This window comes from Manacus vitellinus, unplaced genomic scaffold (assembly GCF_001715985.3).
Source record: "Manacus vitellinus isolate BGI_N305 unplaced genomic scaffold, ASM171598v3 scaffold_20_pilon, whole genome shotgun sequence".
NCBI lineage: Eukaryota > Metazoa > Chordata > Aves > Passeriformes > Pipridae > Manacus > Manacus vitellinus.
The window spans coordinates 12764124-12791299 of NW_021939471.1; the positions used below are offsets into that span (position 1 = coordinate 12764124).

Consider the following 27176-nt stretch of genomic DNA (forward strand, 5'->3'; position numbering starts at 1 on the left):
GGGAGCGAGTCATGGGCTTCGGTCATGACATCAGGTCTGGAATTAAACGGGAAAGCACGTGGGCAACAGCGGGGCTGCGCTGGAGAGAGAGGGATCTCCGTGCCAGGGGCGGGAGGATGGTGTCAGACAAAGGGGTGCCGCCGAGGGACTGGGCTGTCAGCAGCCGCGTAAGGGCCTTTCCCCACCCAGGATTGGTGACACAAGCACGACACCCAACCCTGCACCGTCACCCTCCCGCAGTGTTCACTGCGTTAGCCGATCACTCTTTGTCAGCCGATAATGGGAGGTTGTAAAAACACACATTACATGCTCTCGAAAGCTGCGGTAGAAATCACTCCTTTGGTTTAATCTGTATTAGGGGGTTTTGTCGGGTTTTGGCTGGTTGGAATTTTTTCTGTAGATTCTCCATCACGGCTTTTACGACATCCTTGGTAGCTTAGACACATCTTTGGAAACGGGAAGCTGGACTGTGTCGTGTAGAGAACCTGCTGAGTGGCACAGATCACCCTGCTGTGGAGGAGACAGGTTTCAGACTCACCTGTCTGGTTAATGACTGGCCTCTGGCACCCTGGTCCTTCTGCTAGAGCCTGGTCACTCCCTGTCCCCAGGGCTGGCACACTGTCCTCCTCTCCAGGCATGGCTCTGAGACCTCTCTTAGCAAAGCTGCACTCCTACTATTTACATCCCCCAGCTTAGCCCTGCTCTCTGGATCATGGTAACAAGACGGAAAATAGATTGTGTTGTCCAAGAAAATCGGTTGAAATCCCTGGAGAACTAGATGCCTCTGTCAGCAAATTTCAATAAGAGAAGGGGGGAAAAATGGGCAAATACCTTGGGGAAAAAAAGTAGATTTACAGCATTCTATAAATTACCGAGCCTACACTATTCATTAAGCAAAGACAAACAGGCTGTATGATGCTGGTTTATGTTTTCCCCATTTCTCAAACTGGCAGTTCCAGATCTGCACAGAGCCTCTGTGCAACAAAGACTCATTCTGGAGACCCTGCCATACAAAGAACCACAGTTGTTTTCCTATTAAAGCAAAGACCTCCATAGAAGAATCCCTTGACACACTATTTTTTGTGTAACCTCTAGAATAAGCTTCTTGGAAAAAAATGCTTTATTCTCTCAGCTGAAACTGCAAATCTCATTTTGAATGTGGTTGAATAAAGTTATGGAATTCATTAAGTAACAGAACTTTTCGGTGTTCAGTTTCCAAGAGTTGAAGCAGGAAAAACATTAAGTGGGATTATGGTGGTGTCAGAGTAAGTTTTCATATAAAATCCGTAGAAAGATTAAGTAAGAAGCCACATACATTATGGAACACTTAGTAATACCAGGAATGTAGTCACTTATTTTTCTTCTAAACTAAGTAAGTAATAGGGCAAGGAAATGGAGGTGTCTTAAGGTCACCATTCAACAACACCATTTCAGACAAGAGGCCACTCAACATCTGTGACCTGAAAGAAATTCCAGAAAACTGTGTTGTTAATTAGCTCGCTTGTTTCTGAACAACTTATTCTTTAATATTCTCTAATGATCATGATACCAAGTTCTTAAGTGGCTATTGTACAGAGATTTTTTTTTTTTTTACTAATTTGCCTATACTTAAACCAAAGAGAAACAAACATGTAGAAGGGCAGTTTAAATATTTTGTTAAAATGATACAGTTAAGTTACACAGATGGTGGATGACAAAATGCTAGTGAAGTGTATGCACACAGGTACCGTCCTCATCTTCTAAGGCCTTATTTACCTAGAACTGTTTCTTAGAGAACTGTAGATGATTATGACCATATCATTCAGAAATATTGATATAAGCTGATTTTATGTAGGCTTACATAAATGTTTTGAAAATCTCTGTTGTTGTTACATAATCACATGAGAATTTTTTTCACTGATTTTTACTCATAATTTGCACCACCAGGAGCAAAGGTTTGAACATCTTGATGAAATGTTGAGGTAAAGACCTAAACACAGGAGAGGAGCTATATTCCATTTTGTCCATCCAAGAACTTGACCTGTTTTTCTCAAGTTTACTCTCATCAACAACTGGGAGACAGGTTTTCCAGAAGAAAACTATAAAACATGGTTTGATTGTCCATGCAGAGATAAAACCTCCACAGGTTAAACCCTAGAATTCTTTCCATAATTCTCAGCAAGACACAAATGCCTTTAAAATGTCCCATTCTTCATTCAGACAGCAGGGAAGTTTACTAAATATAAAAGCAGATGTTTGCTTGCCACCCATAACCTGAGGATAAGCAAATCTATGTGCATTGAAAATATTTACTAACAGAACCCTAAGAAAATAGTTTTATTTTCTCCTGTAATAAGTAATATTATTGTTTCTTTGCTGTCATTTATTGTTAGGGTTTGCATGTGTTTGGCAAAACGGTACCCTTACACAAGGCATAGGTAGCAAACACGTTTTTATTAAAGCTTTTTGCAAATTACACCTTATCTTTTTTGCAAATTCATTGAATTATGCAAAACTGTGAGAATATACCAGTAGTAAGCAGTGAACTGGACGTGCTTTGAAGAAAAAGCACGAAGTAGAGCACCTAAGAGCATTAAACAGTGTCTGATAATAAACAAATTAGGCAGACGGAGAGCTTGGGAGGCAGGTTCATATCAGGCACATGCTCTGAAAGCAGAAAGGCAGGCATCAGCAAGATGCAAACTGGAAATGCCCTACAGTAAAGGAGTGCCAGAAGACTGAAGAGCCATCTCCATGAACCAGAAAGCACAGCTGCCATCAGGACTGACATCAGGTAACCAGATCGATGTCCCCCTTTCTTTGACAGATTCTGACCACCTAACACAACATTATTTACTTTCTTCTTTGAGTCCTCCTTAGGGCTGAATTGCTTAGAATACTTCTGATTAGCAGTGTTACACCCAAATAGCCTAAAATTACTTGTGTGAAGACCAATGATCTTTGCAGTTTCCTGATGATGCAAAATTACTCATGATAGGCAAAATGAAAGCTGACTCTGAGCAGCTGTATATAGTGTATATAGCTGACAATAGTGAGTAATAGGGCAATGAGACAGTGGTTGAAAATCTATGTCAATAACTGCAAACTAATGTAAACAGTAATGAAAATAACCCTAACTAAACATACATAATAATGGGCTCTAAATTAGCCTTTATTATTTGGAGTCATTGTGAATAGTTTTCTGCAAACATTAGTTTGCTACTCAGCAGTAGTCCAAAAGGCAAACAGTATTAGAAATTGCTCCAAAAGCAGTAGAGAACAAAGCAGAAGAGCTCATTGCAACCCCATGTAAATCTCTTTGCACTGGAGTGCTGTGTACAGTTCTGGTTCCTTCACATGAAAATGTGAAACTAGAAAACACATGCAGCTGAAAAAAAAACCACAGAAGTATGGGAATGCATCTGTGTGAGGACATAATTTCTAGCTGAAGAGCAGACTGAGAAAGGATTGTCTTTTGATCTATAAAATACCAAATGATAGGTAGGAGGCTGACAGGAAATGATCACATGCTATTTTTCATCACACGGGACTTCAGTGAAACTCAGATCAGACAGCAGGTTTAAAACAATTGGGAAAAACTTTTCCATACAAAATATTATTAAAGCAGATGGCTTGCTTCTATACTATGCTATGAAGCTGAAGAAACAGATGATTTTAAGCAGGGATTATACAAAGGAATGAAAGACAGCTGTAGGCACAACAATTTCCTTTGCAGTTCTTGCTGAAAAGGTACCTGCCCCATTGCCTATTGAGAAGTGTCCAAGAAAGGACACTCATTATCTGCCCCGTTTCAACACTCTTCCTGAGCATCAGTTTCCAGCCACTGTAGAGAGCAGGATACCAGATTAAATGGACTTTTACACAGTCTTGTGCAGCCATTCAAATGGTTTATTCTTTTCTTTCTCCTCAGTTAGGTGTGAGAAACCAAAGACAAGCAGCATCCCTACGTACAAAAGCATATTCCTGCCTTTCCCCATCTTCCCTGGGAGTGAAATCAGATACTTAGTTCCTGATCTTTCCATTTGGGTGTTTTTCAGTTCCCCTAAAGAGAATTTGGAAAAACTGTTTTTATCATCTCAACATTTTGCTCTTCAGTTTCTGTAGTGATAGTCCATATACACTGGTCTATTCATTTCAGCACCATTTTTTACTCTACTTTATACAAAATCAGGACAGCACATAGCAAGAGAAATCCTGAAGCATAACAGCATAAGATATGCATAGAATATAACAAAAATACTTTCCATATTTATAGATGATCACAGAAATAAAATATAAACCATTCTTGGACATCCCTGAAGAAAAAGGGAAAATTATGTCTTCTCATTGAAGAAACTAGAAAGGGAAGTAGAAACACCCAAAGATGATTTAAAACTGAAATTACAGGTAAACATCTTGCATAGATAATCACAATTTATAAGAGTTCTATTAAGAATATCCCTATTAAATACAAGAAGCCAGAAATCTGAAAAGCAAATCTCAAATGCAGTTTATCAGAACTCCAATTATCTCTGAAGACAAACATATGACCAATCAGCAGGAGTGGTTCAATCTCAGAAAAACAAAACCTTTATGGTTGATACTCTCTATAGTTAACTATCTCCACTCAAAGATAAGGAAAAGAGTTTGTTTCATACTTGATTTTAGCAATGGGTAGTAGTCCCATAGCCTCATCTTCAGCTGACTGCATGATTTCTTTATTGTGTAGACTGCAAAACCAAAGCAGTATAAACACTTTGAGCTATCAATTTTAAATAACAACAACAAAGAAATCTCTGGTTTTAAGTGTTATTACTACTACCTTCCAACCCTGCTGGCTATTATCAGCACTCTGCTTTCTATTCTAGACTAAGTTCTTTCAAGCTTCAGTATTTAAAGGACTCTTCTCTTTATAACTCCACTAGAATACCTTTAAAAAGGGTCACAGCAGTAAAGTTTCCTCTCCACTCTCTGAGAACTACCTGATTAATTTATTTTTCAAAGCAACAACAGATTACCCAGCTTCAAACAGCTTCAGATGGTCTCCAGGTTAAAATTCCAAGAATGCTTTCATATATGGGCATTGAAGCCATCTTTGTATCCTCGGCCTTTAGGGAAAGGAAAAACCTACTGTGATACCTGTGTATGGATAACCCGTGTCTAAAATTCTGGCAATAATTTTAAATAACTTAGCTGGTATGTTGTCACAGAGAAGGGCAGCAAATTTTAGTGTTCCCCAGCATTATTACACTAATGTGAACTCTGAATAGAAGTGAACTCTATGGACTTGATTTAAATTTAAAAACGTCATTGGGTCAAGACATACAGTACATGGTTTTATATGCCATTGCCTTTGATTTTGTTTTGCTGATTAAATATAACTTTATGCCTGCTATCCTTGGATATAATAGACACATTAGGAGGGAGATTTAATGTGCCCAGGATGAGGACAATCTACATTCTGATACTTTAAATAACTTTCAGCAATCTTGCAACTTTATTTGTTAAGTCGCTTGTAATTTCAATTTTAGAAAATATTTCCAGCAGACATTTACATTTCTGATACAGTTTTCACGTCCACATACCCAAATATGCTCTGTTAACATTGTCCTGTATTCCTTAAAATGTCATCTGGAAAATTTACCTCATTAGCACCTTCCAAAGACAGAATTCGGTCAGAAGAGTTGGAAGAATTCCCAGGGAAACTTCTCTCTCTATTTGCATGCTCAGGATTTGTAAACATTTTCTCTAAATATAGAGTCTGGTCAGCATTTAACTCTTCAGCCTTAATATAAGTCCTGCAGATACTGTGTGTGTTGGATATTGTATGTTAACACTGGATTTGAACACCCTAGACTTCATGCTGGGTGAAACCCCACCTTCCCAAGCTCCAGAGAGTTTGCAGAATTTCAAGAATTTCAATTATCATGATAAAAGAATTAAGGTTTGGGAGCAGGCAGATGTATATTATTAAAGCAGAAGAATAAGAGTCTTATATCAATATTTAATTAATCTGACAGTGCCATGTATAGTTTAAAACAACAGCCCCACCATCTATGAGATACGAGGACTTTACAGCACCGAAGTGTTATTTTCAAGCTGTGATTTACGATGTTTACGAAGCACCAGGGCCATAAAGCCCATCATCCCTCAAAGCAACTCCTCTTAAAGCTTCCTTTAAAGCATTTATAAGCAAGCAGAGCGAGCAGCTGAACGGTGTTTTGTGTTATATCCAGCTACACACTTCTCCTCACTCCTGTACCCAGCAGAGCTGCCTGGTGCTGAACTTCAGTCTCCGCAGCTTCAGCTACCAGAGCTGTCTGAAGCATCTGGAACCACCTCGAGTTTTGAGTGCGGTACCGCATCAGGCTGGCTGCAGGAGGCCTGATTCTGCCTGTAACTCAAGCTTCTGTTGCTGTGCTTATCTCTGCCAAAAGCAGAGGCTGTGGATGAGTGACCTGATGTGAATTTGTGCTCAAGTTGTTCAGTGAACTCCAGACAGCTGCAGCTGAGGTAAGCTGTGTCAGCGCAAGGAAGAGGAACAGAACCACCACACACCAGAGTGACGAAGGAGAAATTACCCAACAAGATAAATGAGCTCAACAGAAAGCACACAATTTTGAAAAAAACAGATATTGCTTTAAAAGTAATTCTGGTGCCAAAATATTCATTATGTGTATATGAAATAAGCATTGTGCATGACAATCACTGCATTTCAAAAGGAAGGAGAAATAAGACACAAAAGAATGAGGTTACTATAGATTGATGCAAGGGCTTCTGCGGTTCATTTGTGATGGACATCCATCCAAGAGACTCCAAATCCCTACATACAACCTAATCTTAAAGCATTTGGCTTCCAGAGCACCACAGTGCACTCTGTCTTTTTTGTCTTAAGATCTGGATAATTTGGATTATCCTGCTTTTCCGAATATCCGAATTGGCTTTTCCCCAGGAACCCCCTCATGCCTTACCTCCTATTAGACTGTTTCCTGTTCTATGTCTTGAAATCAGAACTCCTTTTTTTATAATCTTCCTTATTTTTCCTTTTTTAAATCTCTTTCCCCCAATTCTCTTCCTAATTCTTGCTCATTATCTTGCTTCTAATCTTTTACAGAGAAATTGCAAAAATGCCAAAAAGCAGTATAGAGAGGTGTTCTGTATGCAGTGTTTTCAGGTATCTCACAGAAAACCTTCAGCATGACAATTTTAAAAGTATTTGACTAATCCTGCATTTGCAAAACTAGGAAAAGCCTCTGGAACAGCAAGAAAAATAAATCAGAAATAGACATGTGAGGCTTGTGCGAGCAAAACTAGAACATCTGTATTTCAAAACTGATAGGCTGTGAAGAAATAAATGGCTTAAAAAAATTCAGAGAAAATACGCAAGTTAAACTAGGCTTCTCTCTTCTCTCAATTACTTTTAAATCAACTACTTGAAATTATTTTAATTATTAAAAGTACTTTAAATTATGTGTTTGAAATTGATACACCTAGCGATAATTCTTTACCTCTGGAAAAAACCCACAAGCTTTTGGTTATGAAATTCTATATATAGGTTGATTATCTTAGGAGCAGGTTAAGATTTTCAGCAGTGTCAGCTTTGAGCTGCACTCTATCTACACACCCAGGAGCCCAGTGACCTCTGCTGGAACCAGGGGGATTGCCTCACTGCACTGCAGGCTGTGGTGTCACCCTTTGTCCCTTTGCTATAATTGTAAGTGAACTTGGCACTGTTAACCCTCCTTCTTTGATAGTTTTTTCTTCATTCTATTTGGAGAAAATTTACCAGTATAACTGCAGTTCTAACTTAACATTCTGTGAAAAACTTGAGCAGAATCTTTGATAAAGTTTTAAATGAATGTTTAACAAATAAAAATAATAAGTTCAGGAAAATGGTATGATGAGAATATGAAATTAGTTTTCCTGGATTGGAAAAAAGTGGATAAGTGCATGAAACTATAGGGTAGAATAAAAGCTCAAATCTCATTGTTTCTTAAACCCCACTATCCAGATCTACTGTCCCTCACTCTGTCTCCCCTGTGACCCAATCCCCCTTATCAATGTAAATAACTCTCTCAGCCCATTAAAAGTGCATATACTGGTAGTGTCTACCCTGAAACACAGTGCACTGTCCCATCCTGGAACTAAGGGAGTAAGACCTGCATTCTCATCCCAACCTTCCTGTGAGATAGGGATTTCTTGGAAGGAAATACTTCCAAAGGTGCTCAGAGACAGAAGAAATTACAGGCTGCTTCCGTGTCTCTCCCCACACCAATGATCAAGGGACCAGGATAGGAGATGCATCCAAGGGCATGCTTGTCCTGTAGCGTGCATACAACTAGAATTCCTCAATTTTATCTGTATAAATTATTTTAATAACCAGGATATTTTCAATTCAACAAGTCGTATGCAGGAATACATAGAAAAGTATTTGGCATTTGAAAATTCTCTGTGCAAATACTTATTTGAACTATCTTCATTTACTCTCCATCAGTGCCGGAATGTGCTCTTGATCCTGCCGAAATGCTGACTTGTCCAACTCTTACTTGAACATATGCATTGAAAGCTTCGGGGGGGCAGAGGAAAGAACCCCAACCCCTTAAAAAGAAAAAAAAAAACAAACAACAAAAAAAAAACCATAACAAAAAAAAACCCACACCCCTAGACTCCATACTTTCCCCAGTTATAACCAAAAGACCTCAGGATAAGAAAGGATAAATGTAAGCAGTTTTGATAGTCTGACCCACAGTCAAATGTCACTTTCACTAAACAGCATACAAAGCATAACAAGTACTTTTGGCCCAAGTCAACAAAATATTTAAAAATGTACTTTGAATCATTTTCTAGGTTACAGCTATTTTCTTAAATCTAGATTAATACTGTCGCGCCTGATAGCAGTTTTTAAACAGTTATTTCATTTTCTTTGAATTTACTGCTGTACTTCACTTTTCAATGCAATTTGGATTATGAGAAATGTCTTCTATCTTAACAGAATCTGAATCATTATCAACTAACCAGTCAAGTCAGAAAATGCTGACTCCTTTATTTCCCCCATCATTGTAATTTCCATCTTATAGGAGGAATTCAGGTAAAAACAAGATTTCTGTAATACAGGATTATATACTACTACAAGAACAACCACCAGTTTACAATGTTAAATACCTAGATAATTTTCAAAACTGCATGTCTGCATATTCAAAATCAAAAAGCACCATAGAGAGAAGATCAACTAAGTAACAATTAACAAAAAAACCAACAACAAAAAAAAAGCTGTCACTGAAAAAGCTGTCACTGTCCACAGGAACCATGTCTAGTCACGTTTTCAGTCAGTCAGTCAGCTAGCTGAGGGTCATGTCATTATTTAGTTTCTGTAGAAAAAACACAAGTACAAAAATAGCATCAAAAAGCAACATACATATTTTTATTTTAAAGTACATATTATAAAATAGAATCACTACAACAGCATATAAATAAGACTTTTAATATCTTTAGAAGAATAATATTAAAGTTTTAGGTATGCTTCTCCAACTTTTAAAGAAGTGTCTCTTTTTCTAAGCAGTGTGTGAAAGCCGCATTTTTCCTGCGGAACACTGTTGATACAAAATACAGCTATTTTTTTCAGAATACATCTCAACTATGATACAATTACTTTTTTTAAACATTTTTGCACAACAATACATTATTATAAATATAGATGTTAATTTCAGGACTTTAATAAAGTTTAAGTAAAAAAATGAATGCAAATCAAATCAGTGATGCAGGACTTTTTCAGAGCAAGAGTAACAAGACAAAAATAACCATGTATTTCATGACAGAATAAATGCTTTTCAACTTAGTAAATGACTAAATAATTATTTAAAGACACCACCAAACTTTTTCAGAAGGGGAAAAATGCAATTAATCCATTTGCTGTGGGTTAAAGTCAATCAGTAATGATTGTTAAAACCCACAGAACCCAGGTCCACACAGCTGTGTGGACCTTTGCATTTTTAATACATTGCTAGTTAGAAGCTCTGCTTTCTAAAGACTCCTTGAAAGCTTTGTGACAGACTTTTTGTGTGGGTTTTGGTTTTTTGTTTTGTTTGTTTGTGGGTCTGTTGTTTGGGGGGGGTTGTTTTTGGGAGTGGGGGTGGTATTAAAATAGAACTATAAGGTTGCAATAGAGAGATTAACTGGATTTCCAGAATACATTCTTCTAAAAGATAGCAAATTCCTTCCTTCCTCTTCCATTTTTGAATTATATAATTTACACAACTGGCATCAGACACTGCAGTGAGGTTTTCATGAAATACTCAAAGTATTTCAACTCAATGCAAAACTCTGAGTGGAGAGCACAGGCTGGTCAATAACAAGAACATTAAGACTGGTCTGCTTTCAGCAACTGCCTAGAAGTAGACACTGCAGTTGTCTTCTCAAGCCTAGACTGATTCAAAGCAAGATAGTTTAAAGCCATTAATACTTACTTAGCATAAGAGGGGACAACCTCACCCCAAAAAAACCCTTATGTTAGAACTTAAAGTAGTTAAGAGAACATTACTAGTCTCTATTTCCATCTTTTCTCTGCTACTTTTAACTACTCATATAAATTGAATTTTCACTGACTTGTAGGAGAGCCAGAGTCTGTAAAATTCATTAGGTGCATCAGTTTAGAATATTAATACATATGTATGCAAATTCACCTGATAAACAAAAGGTTGTTGCAAGGTAACAAAGTTCTTATGGTCAGATGTTTACATTGCAGGAGCATTAGCAGTAGCATACTGTCACCATAAAACATTTTTAAAGAAACAATTTTATAAATTGTATTTTTAAAAAGATTATTTGCATAAGGAAGTGTTAGAGAAAAACGTCAAATGGGTAGAAAAAATATTTTATTTAAATTTAATTATTCCACTGAATTCCATTTATTTTCATATAGATTCTAGAATTCTCAAGTCTTATCACAGATTTTAATCAGAGAACCCTGTATAGAAAGGACTACTGCAGAAATCCAGTCACCTTGTTAGAGACAAAAAGCCAGCAATACAATAGGATTTTAGAACAGGGTTTTTTTAAGAGGGAATGACTTCCTTAAGTGAAAACTCAGAGAAGTTTTAGCTAGGCAGATTATTTCCTACAGCTAAAATCCAAAAAGAACAAAAGTTAATATTCTCGCACATTCAAAAAAACCCAGAGAGGTAGAGAGAATTCCATCTCCTTTCACATGCACAATTTAACGTTTTAGGTGAAAGCAAAATATAAGCTTCTATACTACTGCAAAGCTTTTCGTCAGCTGTTCCAAGGCAAAGTCAGGCAGTGATAAGCTTCATTTAAATGGGCAAGCCCATTTTGACAGGGAATCCTTCCTTTTATGTACCATTTCATTTGAATTTGAGAAACCAACTGAACTCCAAAAAGAGCAAGTAATTTTGTCTATCTGTTCTAAGAAGAGATAGATGCTAAAACAACCTGCTAAAAGACTCAGAATCAAGAACCTCATGTACAGGATGTAACATTGTAAATTTAGAAATCTCTTCTCCCTGTGATATAGCACAGACTCAGCAGATGAAAGGCTAACCAGAAGGGAAATACTCAGCAGCCATTTCCACCAAAATTACTAGTAATCTGTCCAAGACAGAGTTAACATGTCTGTCTTTCAACAACTAAAACTAGTACTCTGTTATTTGAAATTTTAGAGATACAAAAACCTAGGAAAGGACAGAAGAGGTCTGCTGTAATTTTGAATATTGTAAAAAAATAATTTTTAAATAGGATCTTAGTTTTCCATTTTTCTAATTAGGTAAAATGTGTGTGTCTCAATCTGACCTTCTATCTGACCTTATGTTTCTGATTAGTCAATAATATGTATATATTAGAATTTAATAACATAATCTGAAACATAAAGTAAGCTTTAGCCTTTTGAAAATCCTATTTGGTGACCAACTGCACACTGTTTGTCACCTGGAGATGTTAAAGAATCTTCTCAACAATCACGACTGGAAAAACATGTGCTTTTGTGTGTGTTCATATGTGTGAATAAAAAAAAAAAATCAGTTTTAGATAGACCATCAGAAGAAAACTTTCCAGTCTTCTCACTCTTATCTTTCTTAAAAACAAAGAAAGAAAACTTCAGGATAGATCATTTTTCTAATTTTGGACACATATTGTGTTTACACTTTTCTAGTAAAAAGTACACAAGGCAGACCTGGTATTATATTACACGTCACATCATAGTTATTCCTGTAGAGACCCAGAGGCTGGCCTTTAATTGCTGAAAGTAAAAGTCACACTAAAAACAAAACTTTGTACGAAGATAAGAGCATGGGTACAAGTTACTTAAAATTGTGTTCACCTGCTGATTAAAAAAAAAAAAGGAAAAAAGCTTCAAATTAGTTTTAGCTGTAATTCAATGCAGAAAAAGAATGCTAGAAATCAAATTTTTTAAAACAAAAGTTGTATATAAAAAGACTAAGGCCACCTTTAGCATTTGCTGCTTATCAGAAGAGCAACACAAAAGTCCTCAGGAAAAAAGGAGAACAGGAACAATCTGGGCAAAATCTTTTTTTGATCTTTGCAACTCTGGGGTCACAAAGAACATCTATACAAAGAAAGGTACAAGGAGTGAAGCTTAGAGGTAAAATATTGACGTGAAGAGGGTCAGGATTTCATGTGACGTTTTCTGAATGAGTTAAATCAAAACTATGTCCCTTAGGGAGATAATATGGCTACTGGAAATATCTGAAAGCTATAGTAATATTGAGTTATTTTGCAGAAAATAGTTTTTTCTTCCCCTACTATATTTCTCTTTTGGTAACAGTTCTAATGTTAAAAAATAAATGTAAAAAAAAAAAAAGAAATTTTATTAAATTTTATGTAATTTGAAGCAAAGCAATGTTTTAAAAGAACAAATCAGTTTTGGTCCCTGAAGTCTAAAAAATATGAAACCTCTAGAGTTTAGCCAGCTTTCACAGGCCATAAGCATCAAACAGTAAGTGCTCAGACTAATTATCTTAAACACACATCTCAATCCCTCCACCACAAGCTCTGCAATATTTTCTTCACTATCACACATTTCAGCTACATCTGCTTTCTGAGAATCCAGATGACCCAAATATCCCAAACCTTTGGTTTCACCTGACAACCTTACCTGTCCCCCCCTGCATCCTTTTTTTATTTACCCCTTCACTCCTCTATCCTCCAACAGCTCAACTCTGCATCTTTATCCAACACCACTGATGGCATGTGTTTTTAACAAAAAAAAGACACACAGAAGCTGATGTCAGTTCCATTGTTTATTCTTGCATTTTCTTTTCAATGTTAATTGATTCTCTTATGTACAAAAGCAAATATTTCTATGAACATCCAGATTGATTTTTATCAACTGGTTCATATTTTTCCCAAGAATTATAAAAATTCGTTTTTGCTAAAATAAAGTGCATACGTGCATATATAAGCATACACAGATACGTGTATGTATATACACACAAACAGATATACAACAAATTGTATTTCAAGTTGTTAGCTAAGAACAGGTTTAAAGTTTATCGTTACATGCTTGTATCTAACCTTAAAAATACTTAGCCAATTACTATTTCATGTAGCTGCACTTCAGTGTAAGTAACAGCTCAGCCTGGGTACTCACCTGCTCAGTAAGTTCTCTGGCGCTTGTTGGGCTCCTCCGAGGGTGAGTCTGCCAACCTCACCTTGAGCCTGACACCATTCACAATCTTGCCATGTAATGCAGTTATGGCCTCACTGGCACTTGCTCTGTCTGCAAATTTTGCATAGCCCACATTTTTTCCAGCAACAAGGTAAACTTGTATCAGTTGTCCAAAACGACTGGGGGGGGGAGGAAAAAAAAAAAGAATTTACAGGTTTTCCTGCAACATATCCAATCTGAAGTATATATGATTTGTTAACTGCAACAACTGTATTCTGATATGTACACTATGTTTTCTTCTGCTGGCCTCTTCTAAAACTCCCAATTTTCATATTCCCTTCTCTTGAATTATGGGCAGGAACAGAAATAATACCAGAAGTTCACAGACTATGCTTTCTACAGAATATTACAACAGAAACACAAACACCAATGACTTCTCTCTTACTTAAAAGAATATGTAAAGCTAATCAATACTACAGTCCCCAAACACTACATGGCACTCAAAACACCCCCCAAAAAAACCAAAATAAGAAATGTTGGATTCCAAAATTTCGATATGAGAAAAAGAAAACTGCTAGGTTTAAACAAAAGCCTTGGGGCTGACACACCCTGTTTGTAATAAATTGTAATAGTTACAACCTCCTGTTAAATATGTAGACCCTAAACCCTTTAAGTGTAAAACCCTGTACTGTAAGTCCAATAAAGCATTCCAGTTTTCTGCCTCCGCTGGGATCGTCGTAGTTATTGACTCACTACAAAGAAGAAACCCAAACAAACCAAAAATAAGACATACACACGCAAACCAGCAGATAATTTAGAAGCTAAACCTGCATCTCACTTAAATGAACTTAGTTGATTCATCTTTGAAAAGGTCTCACTGAAATGACTCAGAAAGTAAACACAAAAGCTTTAGGGAAAACAGATTTCCAAAGTCCTCAGGAGATTCCTAGACAGTTCTTTAAAATACGTTTCTGAAAAATAGTCTGCTTACTTCATATTGAAGTTACACAAATGTATACACAGCTTTTTCCTTCTCCAGCATCTGATTAAGAAAATCTAGTATATCAAATAGGTAGTTTTAAATTCCCCATTATGTGCATACTATTTCTTTTCCTTTCCTGGTGCTTTGTACATAGTTTGGCTTTCCAAAGATTTATTGCAAATGCAAGCTATTAGAAAAGGGAAATGTCTTTTTCTTCAAGAGTACACTACAAACAAATAATAGAAAACACTGGAGAACAGTTAACTATAGATTTGTTTTAAAGATGGCAAAAATTGCCTCAAGTCTTTGCTCCTTAAAAGGAGGTCGTGTGAAAGAACAGCTGAAAGATGCAAACCATTATGATATATGATATACTCACCTAAGTTACTGTGGAAATTTATCAAAATACTTAAATACCTTACAAAAATATTTAAAAGAAAATGCAAAATAAATTAGGAAGAACTGGAAGTACCACATTTTTTGGTTAAAAATAAGCATTAGAAGACTAGACATTTTACTTTAGATTAAGTTAATTGATAATAAAGCTGCTATACTGCTGACACTGCCTCTATGCTTCAATGTGAATTCCATTACAAACTAGTTTCAAAAAGCAACTGTCACTTACTGTTCACTTATATTTACTAATCACTGTGCACTGCTCTTTTTGGAAAGCATTTTCACGATAATCTTTTCTATTTTCAACATTTATTTTAAATATTTCATAGTTTGTTTTGTTTTTGTTAGGAAGCTCTTATTTGTAAATGGAGGCTTACCAGAACACATCCTCCAAAACAACAACAGGTAAAGGATGGGGATGAAAAAGTATGAAAAGCCTTTCCTTCACAGAAGTGTCAGGTGGAACTTTTTTTTTGGGTGGTGGCAGAATGGCATCTGTTTGGGGCTGAAGTAACTGAGGGCCAGAAGTTCCTCCAAACGCCTGCTGAAACAGGAGGAAAAAAACACAAGTATAAATTAACTGGGGGGGCAGGGGACAGAGGAAGTAATTTTATCTTACTTACAATTTTTGTTCCCATCACAGGACATAAACAGCCTCTACAAGTTCTAATCTTCATTACTTTATTTATTTTGGTTATTTCATTAAATTGGACAATAAATCCAAGTAAGCTCAGACAACTTTACAGGGAATAAAAATGTACCAACCAATCAGAGGTACATCTTAAAAAGTGCAGCATCTAAAACAGTTACAGAAGAAAGTGAGCAGTGTTCTTTATTGACATGTCTGAAGTTTCTTACAATTCAGAAGGATACTAACACTGTGCTTTATATGAACTTACAGGAGGTGTCCTATACTGCTGAACAATCGTGTTGTTATTGCGCAACGCTGACGACACCTGGGCTGTTACCAGCTGTGTTGCCATTTTTCTGATGAGGCTGCAAGCAGAAGTGATAATAAAATATTTTAAAGAAAGAGCTAAGTTAATCCTAAATTCAGCAAGAGAAAAGTTTCAGTGCACATCTAAGAGTATCTCTGGAAATCTGTAATATCATGTAAATAATGACAATCAAGCCAGGTTTTCAGGACACTCTATAGACATGACCTGAAAGTATGCATGCTAGCTGGAACTCACTGAAAACAGTAATACATTACTACATATACAGATACAAAACTACCTTTTGTTTTTTTTTTTAATATTCTAGGGGTAAAAAAGATAAAATTATCTCTGCAAGAGCCCACTACGTTTTGTGAGAGGTGCCTAAAAAGCAAAAGGGACAGAAAAATTTCACCTATTTCAGTAAAGAGCACAAAGATTCAGTTCAGAAGTCAAAATACTATCACAGAAAGTTTACTTCCAGCTCCTATTTTCCAGTGATTTTATTTTGTTTTGTTGCAGAATAAGAAAAAGCAATTGTACATTCTGCATAGAGTCACAGCTTGAGTTGTAAGAATGCTGCAGAAATTACTGGAGAATGAAGGTTGCAATCAACATTTTTTCTAGTTTGGGTCAGGCACGCACTTCTGAAGTGAGTCTCCCCATTGTCCCTCCCTACTGTCCCCGTTCATTTCCCAGAATAGGTTTGACATGAACTAGATTCCTTTAGGATAAAACTAAGCCAAAATTTTCCCTGCAGGACAGTATCTAAGCCCCTCCAATTTGTAATGGGCATTCAAATGACAGGAATGAGTTAGAGATGTGGAAGACCTGTGAGGATATCAGATCCTCATCACCAGCAGCTTTATTCTACAAGTGCTTCACAAGGCTACTACTCGCCCTACTGCAAACAACCAAGAGATCAAAAACACATTCCAGCCCTTGTTACATATTACAGATACATTGACAAAGACTCTTGACAAATCCAAGATTTTTCTATAGAATCTTAAGAATATATATTTTAATCTTTTCTTTATCAAAGACTAGTGAGTTTCAAAAGGCTTATTCTAAACTATTCAAAAAGAAAACCCCAAACCAAACACCTCAATTTCAGAAAATACTATCTATGAGTATAGAACAAGCTCAGAGCGATATTGGTGTTACTTATGTTAATGATGTATTTATTTTACATTTTGCTCTCCAGAACACAACTTACAACTTTTTATCTCAATATATTAGTACTTACTCTGAACTATCACTCCCATCTTCTAGGAAAGTGACAGTTAATCGATTTCCAGGAGGATACTCAAACCCATGTAATTTGTACTTGGCATATATAGCTGATGCAGCAGTGCTGTACTGAATCACAGCATAGCCTGCAAATACAGTGCACACAGTTTCAGCATGAGATGGCTAAATCCTAAGAACAAACTACACTCATATAGAGCAAAGGATTAAAATGCACATCAGTCACGGATGACACAAAATTCTTAAGTCTTTTTACCACATATCATATTATTTAACCAAAAGTATTTGTAGAAAACTTCAGTGGAATTAACTAGTGACAGACGAGCTGTATTTATGCTAGTTTGAAAAGCTGGCAATAAAACCACACAAGTGAAAACACATCTTCTTCACTCATCTGGAACGAGTAACAAAAGGATACATGATTTCATTTAAAAATGCAACTATCCCATTAAGAGTGAATCTCAAGAACTGTAAAGTTATATTTTAGCTCTCTGAATCATTTCAAGCTTCTTGGAGAAGAGACCACTTCCACATTTTTCTCAGCAGCAGGAAAACAAGACTGAAACCAAAATATCTTTTTAATAGAAAACATGATCTGTTTTGGAATTATTTAATCCCATTTACTCATGTCACCTTCTACATACACACACACCACCCCACGCCCATTTCAAGAGGAAAACTCTAAAGATCTGTTTAGAGAACATTTTAACTAGATGTCCAATAATTTCTGAAACTTTTTCTTCATTTATTCTACCTAAAACTATTAATTTGACCAAAACCACTTATCATGACTTTGATCCCATCATTCTTGAGATTTTATTACCTGAAAGTAAAACTATTTATGGCTACCTGTAAACAGGGGTTCAAGCAAAACTGAACGTTTGGGTTTATGCAGTGACAGCAGCAACCACTGACTCTTTCCCACAAGTGTACTGTATTTTGCAATACAAATTGATTAAAGTAAAAGTACAAGGAATTCCCTTCACAGATTAAAAAAAAAAACTTTTTGTACTTATACTTACCACTGTTGGTATAAGGATCTCGCTGAACGTCACAATATTCCAGTCCTGGAACTAAATCAAAGAGGGCAAACAGCTGCTCTTGGATAAAGGGAAGCCGTGATAACACTGACAGACGTTTGGAGACGGATTCTTGAATTCTGCTCTCATTTTTTTCAAAACTACAAAATTCTGGCTGCATACCTCAAGAATCAATAAAATAATTTGAGTCATCACACCAGCATGCCTTCATTTAATGCATATTCTGCATTCAACTTTTAAAAGCAATCCAAGTCAATTATATATTAAAGGTAATGGCCAAAATAATTGGCCAACCAGAGCAAAGTGAGCCATAAAAATATAGAGATGAAATGCCTGGCTAGTTTCTAGCTTCAACATCCAATCTACTACTTAAGTGATGGCCTAGGACTCCATTAGCTTCCCTTCTTCCACACCACATTCTTACTTAGTGACCATACTCGAGACTACAAATCACGTTTAGTACCAAAAGCTGTGACTTACAAAATGGAAGCGTATTTCCTCTTGGTTCTTGCCTTGTGTTATTACTGTAATAGTCATGTTCAAAAGACTCAGATGCCTTATTTTTAGGTTCAGCCAAAATGGCCCTGAAACCTGAAAGAAACAATATAGCAACACCTCAGCACATCTCAATTATCTGACCAGACCCACATTCTCCAAGTACCATATTTAGAACCATATTATTCAGAAAGACCAGTAAGCATTGGCTGTAGTGAAATAACTATAACTCTTGAAGCCTGCCATAGTAATTGTGTGAAAGTTAACAGCTTCCACATAGAACTACTCCTACTCACAAGTTAAGCACAACAATCTACTTGCTGTCAAAATGACTGAGCACTGGCACAGTTTACCACAAAGGTTGTGGAGTCTCCATGCTTAGGGATATTCAAAAGCCACCTGGACATGGTCCTGAGCAACCACAGTGCCGAGGTGATCCTGCCTGAGCAAGATGACCTCCAGAGGTCCCTTCCAACTTCAACCATTCTGTGATACTTAGCACGATTCTGAGATGCTCCAGAAGGAATCCCATTAACTTCATTGCTAAAACAGCAGTTCATGGGTGTTTTGCACTGTTCTAGGTTTTGCTTTTATGAAAGAAATGGGTATTATACTCAAGCTATCCAACTAATTTCATTTTAACCTCACAGAAAAATGGAAATACAATTTGACTGCTAAGTAATCTCAGGCTCATATTCCTATGCACAAATATCATTTTTATAGAACCATGATAGATATGATGCAGAACCACCATGTATATTAAGGGAGAAAAAAAAACAGAAACAAAAAGAAGTAAGAACAACAAACAGCCAAGTCCTCACACCAAGTTATTTCATATTTGTGACTAAGCAACATTGAACAGGAGGTTTGACTGAAAGGCTGCTGTCAGGTTTCCCCAAAAGCCTTTCTTCTCCTGGTCTTGAAAGAATGTAATCAGGTGGCTGTCCTCGCTGAATGTTAACAATGCTGCTATTTATTTGCAAAAGAACTTTGTCTCAAGATGTTTTACATCACAAATAATTTACCTGCAAACACAACTAAAAATAAAAGGTACATTAATGATGATACACACTTATTGCAAAAAAAAGTCAAAGAATTCAGTCAGATTCTTACTTCGATCACATTCTTCAATTGCTCGGGCAGCTTGCGATGGTTTTAGATACCTCACGTAGCCCAAACCTTTACTTTCTCCAGTGGTCTTGTTTTTAATAATGCTGCAATATTCAATGTCTCCATACATCTAGAACAATTAAAAAGCATATTAATTTCCAATATTTGAAAATGCCTAAAAGTTTCATGTGCTAAAAATCCTTTTGATAATTAAGAGAAACCATTTTAAAATAACAATTATCAAATAGCAAATCAGTACCTTAAACTTCTCTCGCAGATCCTCCTCTGTATAGGTTTTCGGTATCATAACAAAGATTCGTGTAAGCTCCTCATCTTCAACATCTCGGTGGCTTCCAGAAGCTCTTGACTGTGCAATAAATACCTAAGGAAATAATTACACAGACACTAATTACTGGCAATAGGTCTTAAACACATATCAGCAACCAAGAAAAAGGTTTAACAACCTTTGCATTTATTTTTCGCATAAGCTAGCTTTCCTGACATAGAAAAAAAGAACAGCTGTGATCACCTGTGACTAAAGATCTACAAATATAAATCACCCCAAATGGTTTCCCAAGCAGGACAGAGGCCAGCAGAAAGTCTTACCAGGGATAATGAACAATGGTGAGGAATACTGCTACTGACTCAGCAGCACTGCCAATACGCCCAGTGACATGGGAGAGGTAGCGAAGAATGCATTACTGTAACAGGCTTAGTACAGCAGTAGTAAAAACAAATATGCAAACAAAGAAACAAAAAGGCCTAACAGTTTATTAAAACCTTGCTACTGGAATTCACTGCTCAGCTGGGCTGAAGTTTGCAGGTCTAGTGCTCTATGAAGGATCATAACTTCTCACATCTGTTACTGTTAAAATCCCTTTTAAATACCGAAGTAAATTTCATGTCAGAAGTGCACATCAGAAGACAACCAGGAGAAAAAACAAACAAACCACAAATAAAAACAAACAAAGAAACAAACCCCAAACAACCAAGTAAGAAAAACACAAGCCATTTTCTAAGTAAGCTTCTTATACAAAAGCAGCAACTGATTTCACAGAGGTCTTAATTTATGTTTCTAATAGTCATGCAGGGGAGAAAGGAATACAAGTCTGATCTTTTGGCTTCTGATGGCAAGTTCTTCAGAAAAGATTTTACTGACTCAATTGCATTTTCAAATGAAAACAGGAGGCTGAAAGCTGCCAGCCAATTGCATGGATTAAAAAAAAAAGTTTTGAAAAAAGTTTTCACGAGCTACAAAACCAACATGAAACACACGTGCAAAGCCAGCTCTATTTATTCACATCTATCTTGCTTACAACACTTAGAATATACTGTTTAAGAATCTCTGTCACAGACACTCCTTGAAAATTCAAAACGTAGCCCCAAAGAAAGACCCCGCAGTTTCCAGGTAGAGCATCTCCCTCCGGCCTGTTACAGCTTAGGCCACACGTGGGAGCTTCAGGTACGGCTGGGATCCCCCGGCAGCCGCTCCCCCGGGGCCGCCAGTGGGATGCACCGTTGTACCGGAGGGGTACTCCAGCGCCAGCCCCGGCCGTGCGGGCCGAGGCGGTCGGTCCTCGCCTGCCGGCTCCCAGGGCTGCTCCCAGGGCCCCGACACCGCCCGCCCCACAGCGCCCGGCCCGCTCCCCGGCGGGTACCTTGATGGGCTTGGTGTCGGGGAGCAGGCTGCGGCCGTGCATCTCCTCCATGGCCCGGCAGGCCTGCGAGCTGCGGGCGAACTTGATGAAGGCGATGCCGCGGGACTCATTGGTGCGCCTGTCCCGCAGGAGCCAGATGTTCTGGATGTCCCCGAAGGGGGAGAAGCGCTCCCGGATCAGCGTCTCCTCGGTGTCCTTGCCCAGCACCACGAAGATGCGGCTGTTGGGCGGCTCGTCCAGGCACTCGGCCGAGAGGCGGACGCCCTGCTGCTCCCTTTCAGCCCTTCCGCACTCTTCCTCCGCGGCCAGCCGCGCCCTCTCCCGCCCCGGCGCGGCTCTCGGGGCTCGCGCTGCTACTGGGGGCGGCTCATCACCGAGGGCCGGCCGTTACCGAGCGGCGGCCCTGCGCCGGGTCCTCGCTGCTTTGCAATGTCTTTAGGGATAGAGATTCCACAACATCTCTGGGCGGCCTGTGCCAGTGCTCGGTTGCCCTCACTGTAAAAAAAGCGTTTCCTGATATTCAGGGGGAACCCCCTGTGTTTCAGTGCATGCCCATTGCCTCTGGTTCTGTCACTGGGCACCGCTGGGAAGAGTCTGGATCCTTCATTCTCTCTCTTCAGCTATTCCTGTATATTGATAACATGCACCCTGAGCCTTCGCTTCTCTGGGCTACGCAGTCCCAGCTCTTGGCCTTTCTTCATGTAAGAGAGGTTCTAGTCCCTTACTCACTTTTGTGGCCCTTCACTGGACTCTTTCCAGTAGGTCTTAAGGTGCCTCAGCAGTCCTGAGTAGAGAGGAAGGGTCTTCTCCCTTGTCCTGCTGGTAGCACTCCTAATGCAGCCAAGGATACTGGTCACCCTCTTTGCTGCACATTGCTGGCTCATGTTCACCTTGGTGTCCACCACAAGACCTTTCTGCAAAGCTACTTTAAGCCAGTCACCTCCCTCCTCCTGTTGTACTGGGTCATGCGGTTTTTCCTCCTCTGGTGCAGGCATCTTGCACCTTGTTGAACTTCTTGGTGCTCCTGTCAGACCATTCTCTAGTCTGTCATGTTCGTATGGATGGTATCTGGAAACCTGATATATCGACCACTCCTCCCAGGTTTGTACCCTCTGTCACTATTTTCCTAACATACTCACTTCTGATGAAATGATTTGTTTACTTTTAAAGGGCATCCTTCAACTAGAGACTCACCTCCTTTGAAAGAGCACTCGTGTCACAAAGAGAGAATTCCTCTGTGAATAAACAATTTTCAAGGCCTTTGCTGCTATAGGGAACAGCAGGGCTTCTTGTGAATGGTCAGGATACAGAAGACCAGGGAACTTTATACATTTCATAGGAAATAAACACAAAAAATACCCAGGAAATATAGCTATCTGTAGGAAAATAAGCACAGAGCTAATTAATTGTGAAGAATGCAATGTTCTTATAAAGCTCATCACATCTTTAGTATTTGGATTCAAGAAAAAAGAATTCCTCCTAAAGGAGTTGTCAGTGCCCTAGGATTGTAGTGGTGCTGACCACTGCACATTGAGGGGTCAGTGATCCACGGCACAGTCACCCCAGGCAAGAGCAGGCTGGGGCTGTGCTGGGCCATGCTGCAGGTACAGCCTGGCCTTCAGGCCATATTGTGCAGCACACATTCCTCAGCCAGGGATGAGCGGGGTAAACTCAGTCAGCTGGCTCATCCTTACAGAGAAGCCTGTGGGCACCCCCTGCTAGGTACTGACGATTACAGCTGCTGCCTGGCCTTGCCCTTGTCTAACAGCACAGCAAAGATTCCTGAGACCATCATTTCTGTTTTGACTGCCGAAATGGCAGAGTTGTTTCCATGTTACAAAATGCTATACAGCTTGAAAGACCAAAGGTGAGGCTCTCTACTATGAAGGTGGTCTGCATAGCGTGCTATGTGTGAGTCAGAGGCTCCCTCAATGCTACACCACCTGGGCCTCCCACCATCTAAAGGGATGTGAGATTATACTTCTTTTTATAGTGTTAGCATTGTAAATAAACAGCATTGTAGAAGATACTTTACAGAGTGTGACTCCATTCTTACTGGGATCGTAATGGACAAACATCTCCTGGTGCAAAATGAAGTTAAAAGAAGAAATCAGGGGATCGGGCTGCGCACATTCTGTTACTTTTCACAAGCAAATTAAATATGCAGAAATGCCCCTTTCACGTAAGCAGATGTAGTTGTCAAGAGGAAGAACGTGATAACTGTGACCAACATTTTAGATTTTTTCCATAGATCAAAATGGGTGATGTTGAAAAACGTAAAAATATCTTTATCCAGAAATGTTCTTAGTGCCACACTGTTGGAAAAGATGGAAAGCATAAGACAGGAGCAAATCTTTGGGGTTTATTTGGCTGTAGAACAGGACAAGCTGCAGTATTTTCTTACTTAGATGCAAACAAAAACAAAGGAGAAACTAACAGATGGCATGGATAAGCTGCAGTGTTGGAGGGGATATATATGCAAAAACCTTTTTCTTTAGAGCTATGATAGAAAGCCTTACTCACAAGGAGTTACTCTCACAACTTTGCATTACTGCAGGCAAATTTGAACTAGTTTTGGAAACAAAAATCCTCGTTCCCTGTATTAAAATATTAGTAAAATTTCCAATACTCAGTACACGAAATTAGAAGGTTTATAGCTTTCCTAGAATTTCCTAGTACCAACGGGCAGATTTTAATTTCTGTTCCTGGAGTGTTTTTAAATTTTGTTTTCTGCTAACTACCCTCTACTGGCATCATGGTATGCTACAGTTATTTTGCTTGACTAAATACCATCTCCTACTAGTATGCTATGACTTTTGGTTTTTCTTGTGTTTTTCATACAGACAGTCTTGAAAAGCAGTGGAACAACTCCAGTGGAAAGTATTCTGTGTGGGTTTCATTGTTTTTATTTCTATTATTTGAATATAAATTATATTATTTGAATCAAACAATTAACTAGAAATACAGTCCTGGTTTGTTTTTTTTTTCTGGTTACTAAAGTGCTTTAGAATTGGCTGACTTCTTTATTTTTCTGTGATTTCTAGGAAACATTTTGTGACATTCACTTTGTACTGGGACTTCCTTCATACAAAACATTGTCAGCACATATTGACTGTTTTTTCCCATTAAAATTGTGTGAAAACATCATACCAATGTTAGTACAACTTTTTAAAAGAAAGTCAACAAAGCAATATCTAAATCCACTTTAGACAATGGGAAGTCAACTCTGGAGGACAGAACAAAAATGTGGACATGTCATTTATAGGTCTTGCAGTAGTTTTAAGTACAACAGTAGGCTTCTGTTGACAGAGACAGGTTTTAGCAGGTTTAGAAGAAAACACTAATGGTTTTTCAACTTGTCAAGAGATTCCAGGAACTGACCATTGACAACCCTTTTTCTAATGCCCCTCAATGGAGCAGAGCTTGATGAATTTCATGTCAATCTCCAGATGTTCATTTTCAGAAACTGTATGAAATTAGGTTGGATCCTCTGGATATTGGAATTGCAAAGATACTTACATACTCTAAAAGTAGTAAGTAGTTGTATGTGAAATGGTGCAAAGAACTGCAACTTTCTGTGATGCAAAAAGGACTTATATTTTACCTAATAAAGTGACACGAAGACAATGTGTATCATTTATCATTTATGCTCACATTCTCTTGGATTCTACATGGACAACATTCAAAAGCATCACACCTTTGATTTGAAACCATTGATATTTTCATACATGTACGATGTTGTGCCAGCCTTGTACTTTATTATATTTTTTGTTTTTCGTGAGTTGTTTGGAGTGAGAATACACTGACAAGAGTATTTAGAAAACCCTAAGAAATACCTTCCTGGTTCAAAAATTATTTTTGCTGCGATTAAAAAGCAGAATGAAAGAGCTGATGTTATTTGCATACCTGGAAAAAAAGCAACTTCATTGAACATTGCTTCAGCAGCTGCAATGTTAGTGAAAGATGGTTTTAATTTTGACTAGCTCCTATGTCAAGTTTTAGTATTTTGATGTTAATTATTCATTAGGGACTGGCGTTAGCAAAATCAAATAAGGATATGTTTTGAGATGTTGTGTCCTAGTAACATTGTGAGGTGGGCATTATTTATATGGTGTTATACATTTCATATAGAGACGTCTACAGAAATAGAAGGCTCTATACAAATACTGTTCCTTTCTATAAAGACATGTGAGAACCTGATTCTGCAACTAGTTATTCAAACACCCACTGAAACTATATTAGTCAATTATGGCTATGTAAAGCTACAGTGTCTATTCCCAGGTGCTCATTTTATCGGTACTGCTTCAATGCTTACCCACCAGGGGCTTTAACTGATTGTCTTCTGCACTCCATAGAACTGAACTGATGGTTTGAAGGAAGGGAATAAGCAAGCATCAGGTAACAACTTCTCTGACACAACTGGGTGAGCACTTACTTCTCTTTTCTTTTGTGCTTCTTAGTTTTTCTTAGTTTTAAGATAGTTCCCCCTTTCAGTTTAATAGTCAGGATCTCTTCTGTTGACTGTTTAGACAATTAAAGCATCTGCCTGAATAACAAAAACTTTCTCAAGTGCTTTTCTCATTTTCATTTTGAGGAGCGCTCTATCACTGCCCTTCTGAACAGAGAAACACACTCTGCCTGAGAAATGCACTGATATTTCTGCTTGTGATTCTTTTAGGGCACCTCTGTATGTCTGTACCCAAGGAAACCAGGTGAGACTGGCTAAAGCCTTTCTTGCTGTTTGAGCTGGCATTGTGCATCCCTGCTGACTAAAGGTGCATCATATGTAAGATGCATCAGATGTAAGCTGCCTGTACCTCAGTACAGCATGCTTGTAAAATTACGAAGGCAGCACAATCTCATGGCATTGAAAAATCCATTTTTCTTTTGGCCCTCCCACAAAAGGCTTAAACTAATTATCTCAGGCCCACACATGAAGCTGCAGCCCAGTATACAGTGCGCTTGGTTTACTCATCATACAAACAGATGTATAGTTTGATGTGTGCCAGACAGACCCCAGTTTTCTCCTAACATCCACCAATGCACAGGACACCAGGCTAGGCTTCTGAATCAGGTTCTATCCTGATACCATGTCCAAAGCCCATGCAAGTTATAGAACAGTCAAGCCACTGTGATCATCTTTGTCACATTTCATCCTGAAGAGCTTCTAGTTTATACACAGATTTAAGGTGGCAAACTTCTTTACAATTAAGGTGTTACAGTAAAGCATTCACTATGTATTTTATGCAGTGGAGACAACTGCAGTTTTACTTTCTTAAGTCTTGACTCTGCTATTTGAGAGATTATCAATATCCAGATTTTTAATGTAATGAATCCCATGCATAAAGTCCCAGAAAATAAACTAAAGATGCCGCAAGACCTTGAAGAAACGGTAATGGAATATTGTTTATACCTAGGCTTACAGAAACACTAAATTGCTTTAAGTATTTACATACAGAACCGCTACACAGTAACCATTTCATAGTAAACACGGGTATGAGTGCTCAGACCAAACCTTACTGCAGCGAAATAGTAAAAATTATTTCGATACAATTATTTCGCACCCAAAGTCCTTGCTTGAGAGCTGGGGGTACGCGCCAGACCGACCTCCAGCAGCTCATACGATTTCTTTGTGTAAGGGGAGTGTTTGTGCCAGCGCTGCAAAACCGCAAATGCGGTTCGGGGCGTGCGGCA

The 27176-nt window shown here is 38.2% G+C and overlaps 3 protein-coding genes across 3 annotated transcripts in view; 2 read left to right on the top strand and 1 right to left on the bottom strand.

The window, feature by feature from the left end:
• Window positions 1-13232: 13232 nt before the first annotated feature.
• Window positions 13233-21749, bottom strand: RBM45 (RNA binding motif protein 45). Its single transcript, XM_029959575.1, has 9 exons — window positions 21483-21749; window positions 20084-20206; window positions 19828-19954; window positions 18700-18810; window positions 18202-18381; window positions 17178-17307; window positions 15896-15992; window positions 15374-15540; window positions 13233-13797 (listed from the first exon to the last, which is right to left on the bottom strand). The coding sequence occupies exons 1-9, from the start codon at window positions 21531-21533 to the stop codon at window positions 13605-13607; spliced, it is 1179 nt and encodes a 392-aa protein (XP_029815435.1). The 5' UTR covers window positions 21534-21749; the 3' UTR covers window positions 13233-13604.
• Window positions 21750-23739: 1990 nt separating this feature from the next.
• On the top strand, window positions 23740-25465 carry LOC108639487 (cytochrome c, somatic-like). The gene is given in 3 exon segments (XM_018071683.2): window positions 23740-23908; window positions 25262-25287; window positions 25289-25465. Coding segments are annotated over 3 exon segments (372 nt in total).
• Window positions 25466-26850: 1385 nt separating this feature from the next.
• The window catches only part of PDE11A (phosphodiesterase 11A), a 126894-nt gene continuing 126568 nt past the window's right edge, over window positions 26851-27176 (top strand). Inside the window, exon 1 of the mRNA XM_029959605.1 lies at window positions 26851-26874. Within this exon, the coding sequence (XP_029815465.1) occupies window positions 26851-26874 (24 nt within the window). The remainder of the gene's footprint in view (window positions 26875-27176) is intronic.

Coding starts and splice junctions, on each gene's coding strand:
- RBM45 (XM_029959575.1), bottom strand. CDS start 21,533: ATGGAGGAGATGCACGGCCGCAGCCTGCTCCCCGACACCAAGCCCATC. Junction 20,207..21,482: donor CCGACACCAAGCCCATCAAG/GTACCCGCCGGG, acceptor TTATTTCCTTAG/GTATTTATTGCACAGTCAAG. Junction 19,955..20,083: donor ATCTGCGAGAGAAGTTTAAG/GTACTGATTTGC, acceptor TAATTGTTCTAG/ATGTATGGAGACATTGAATA.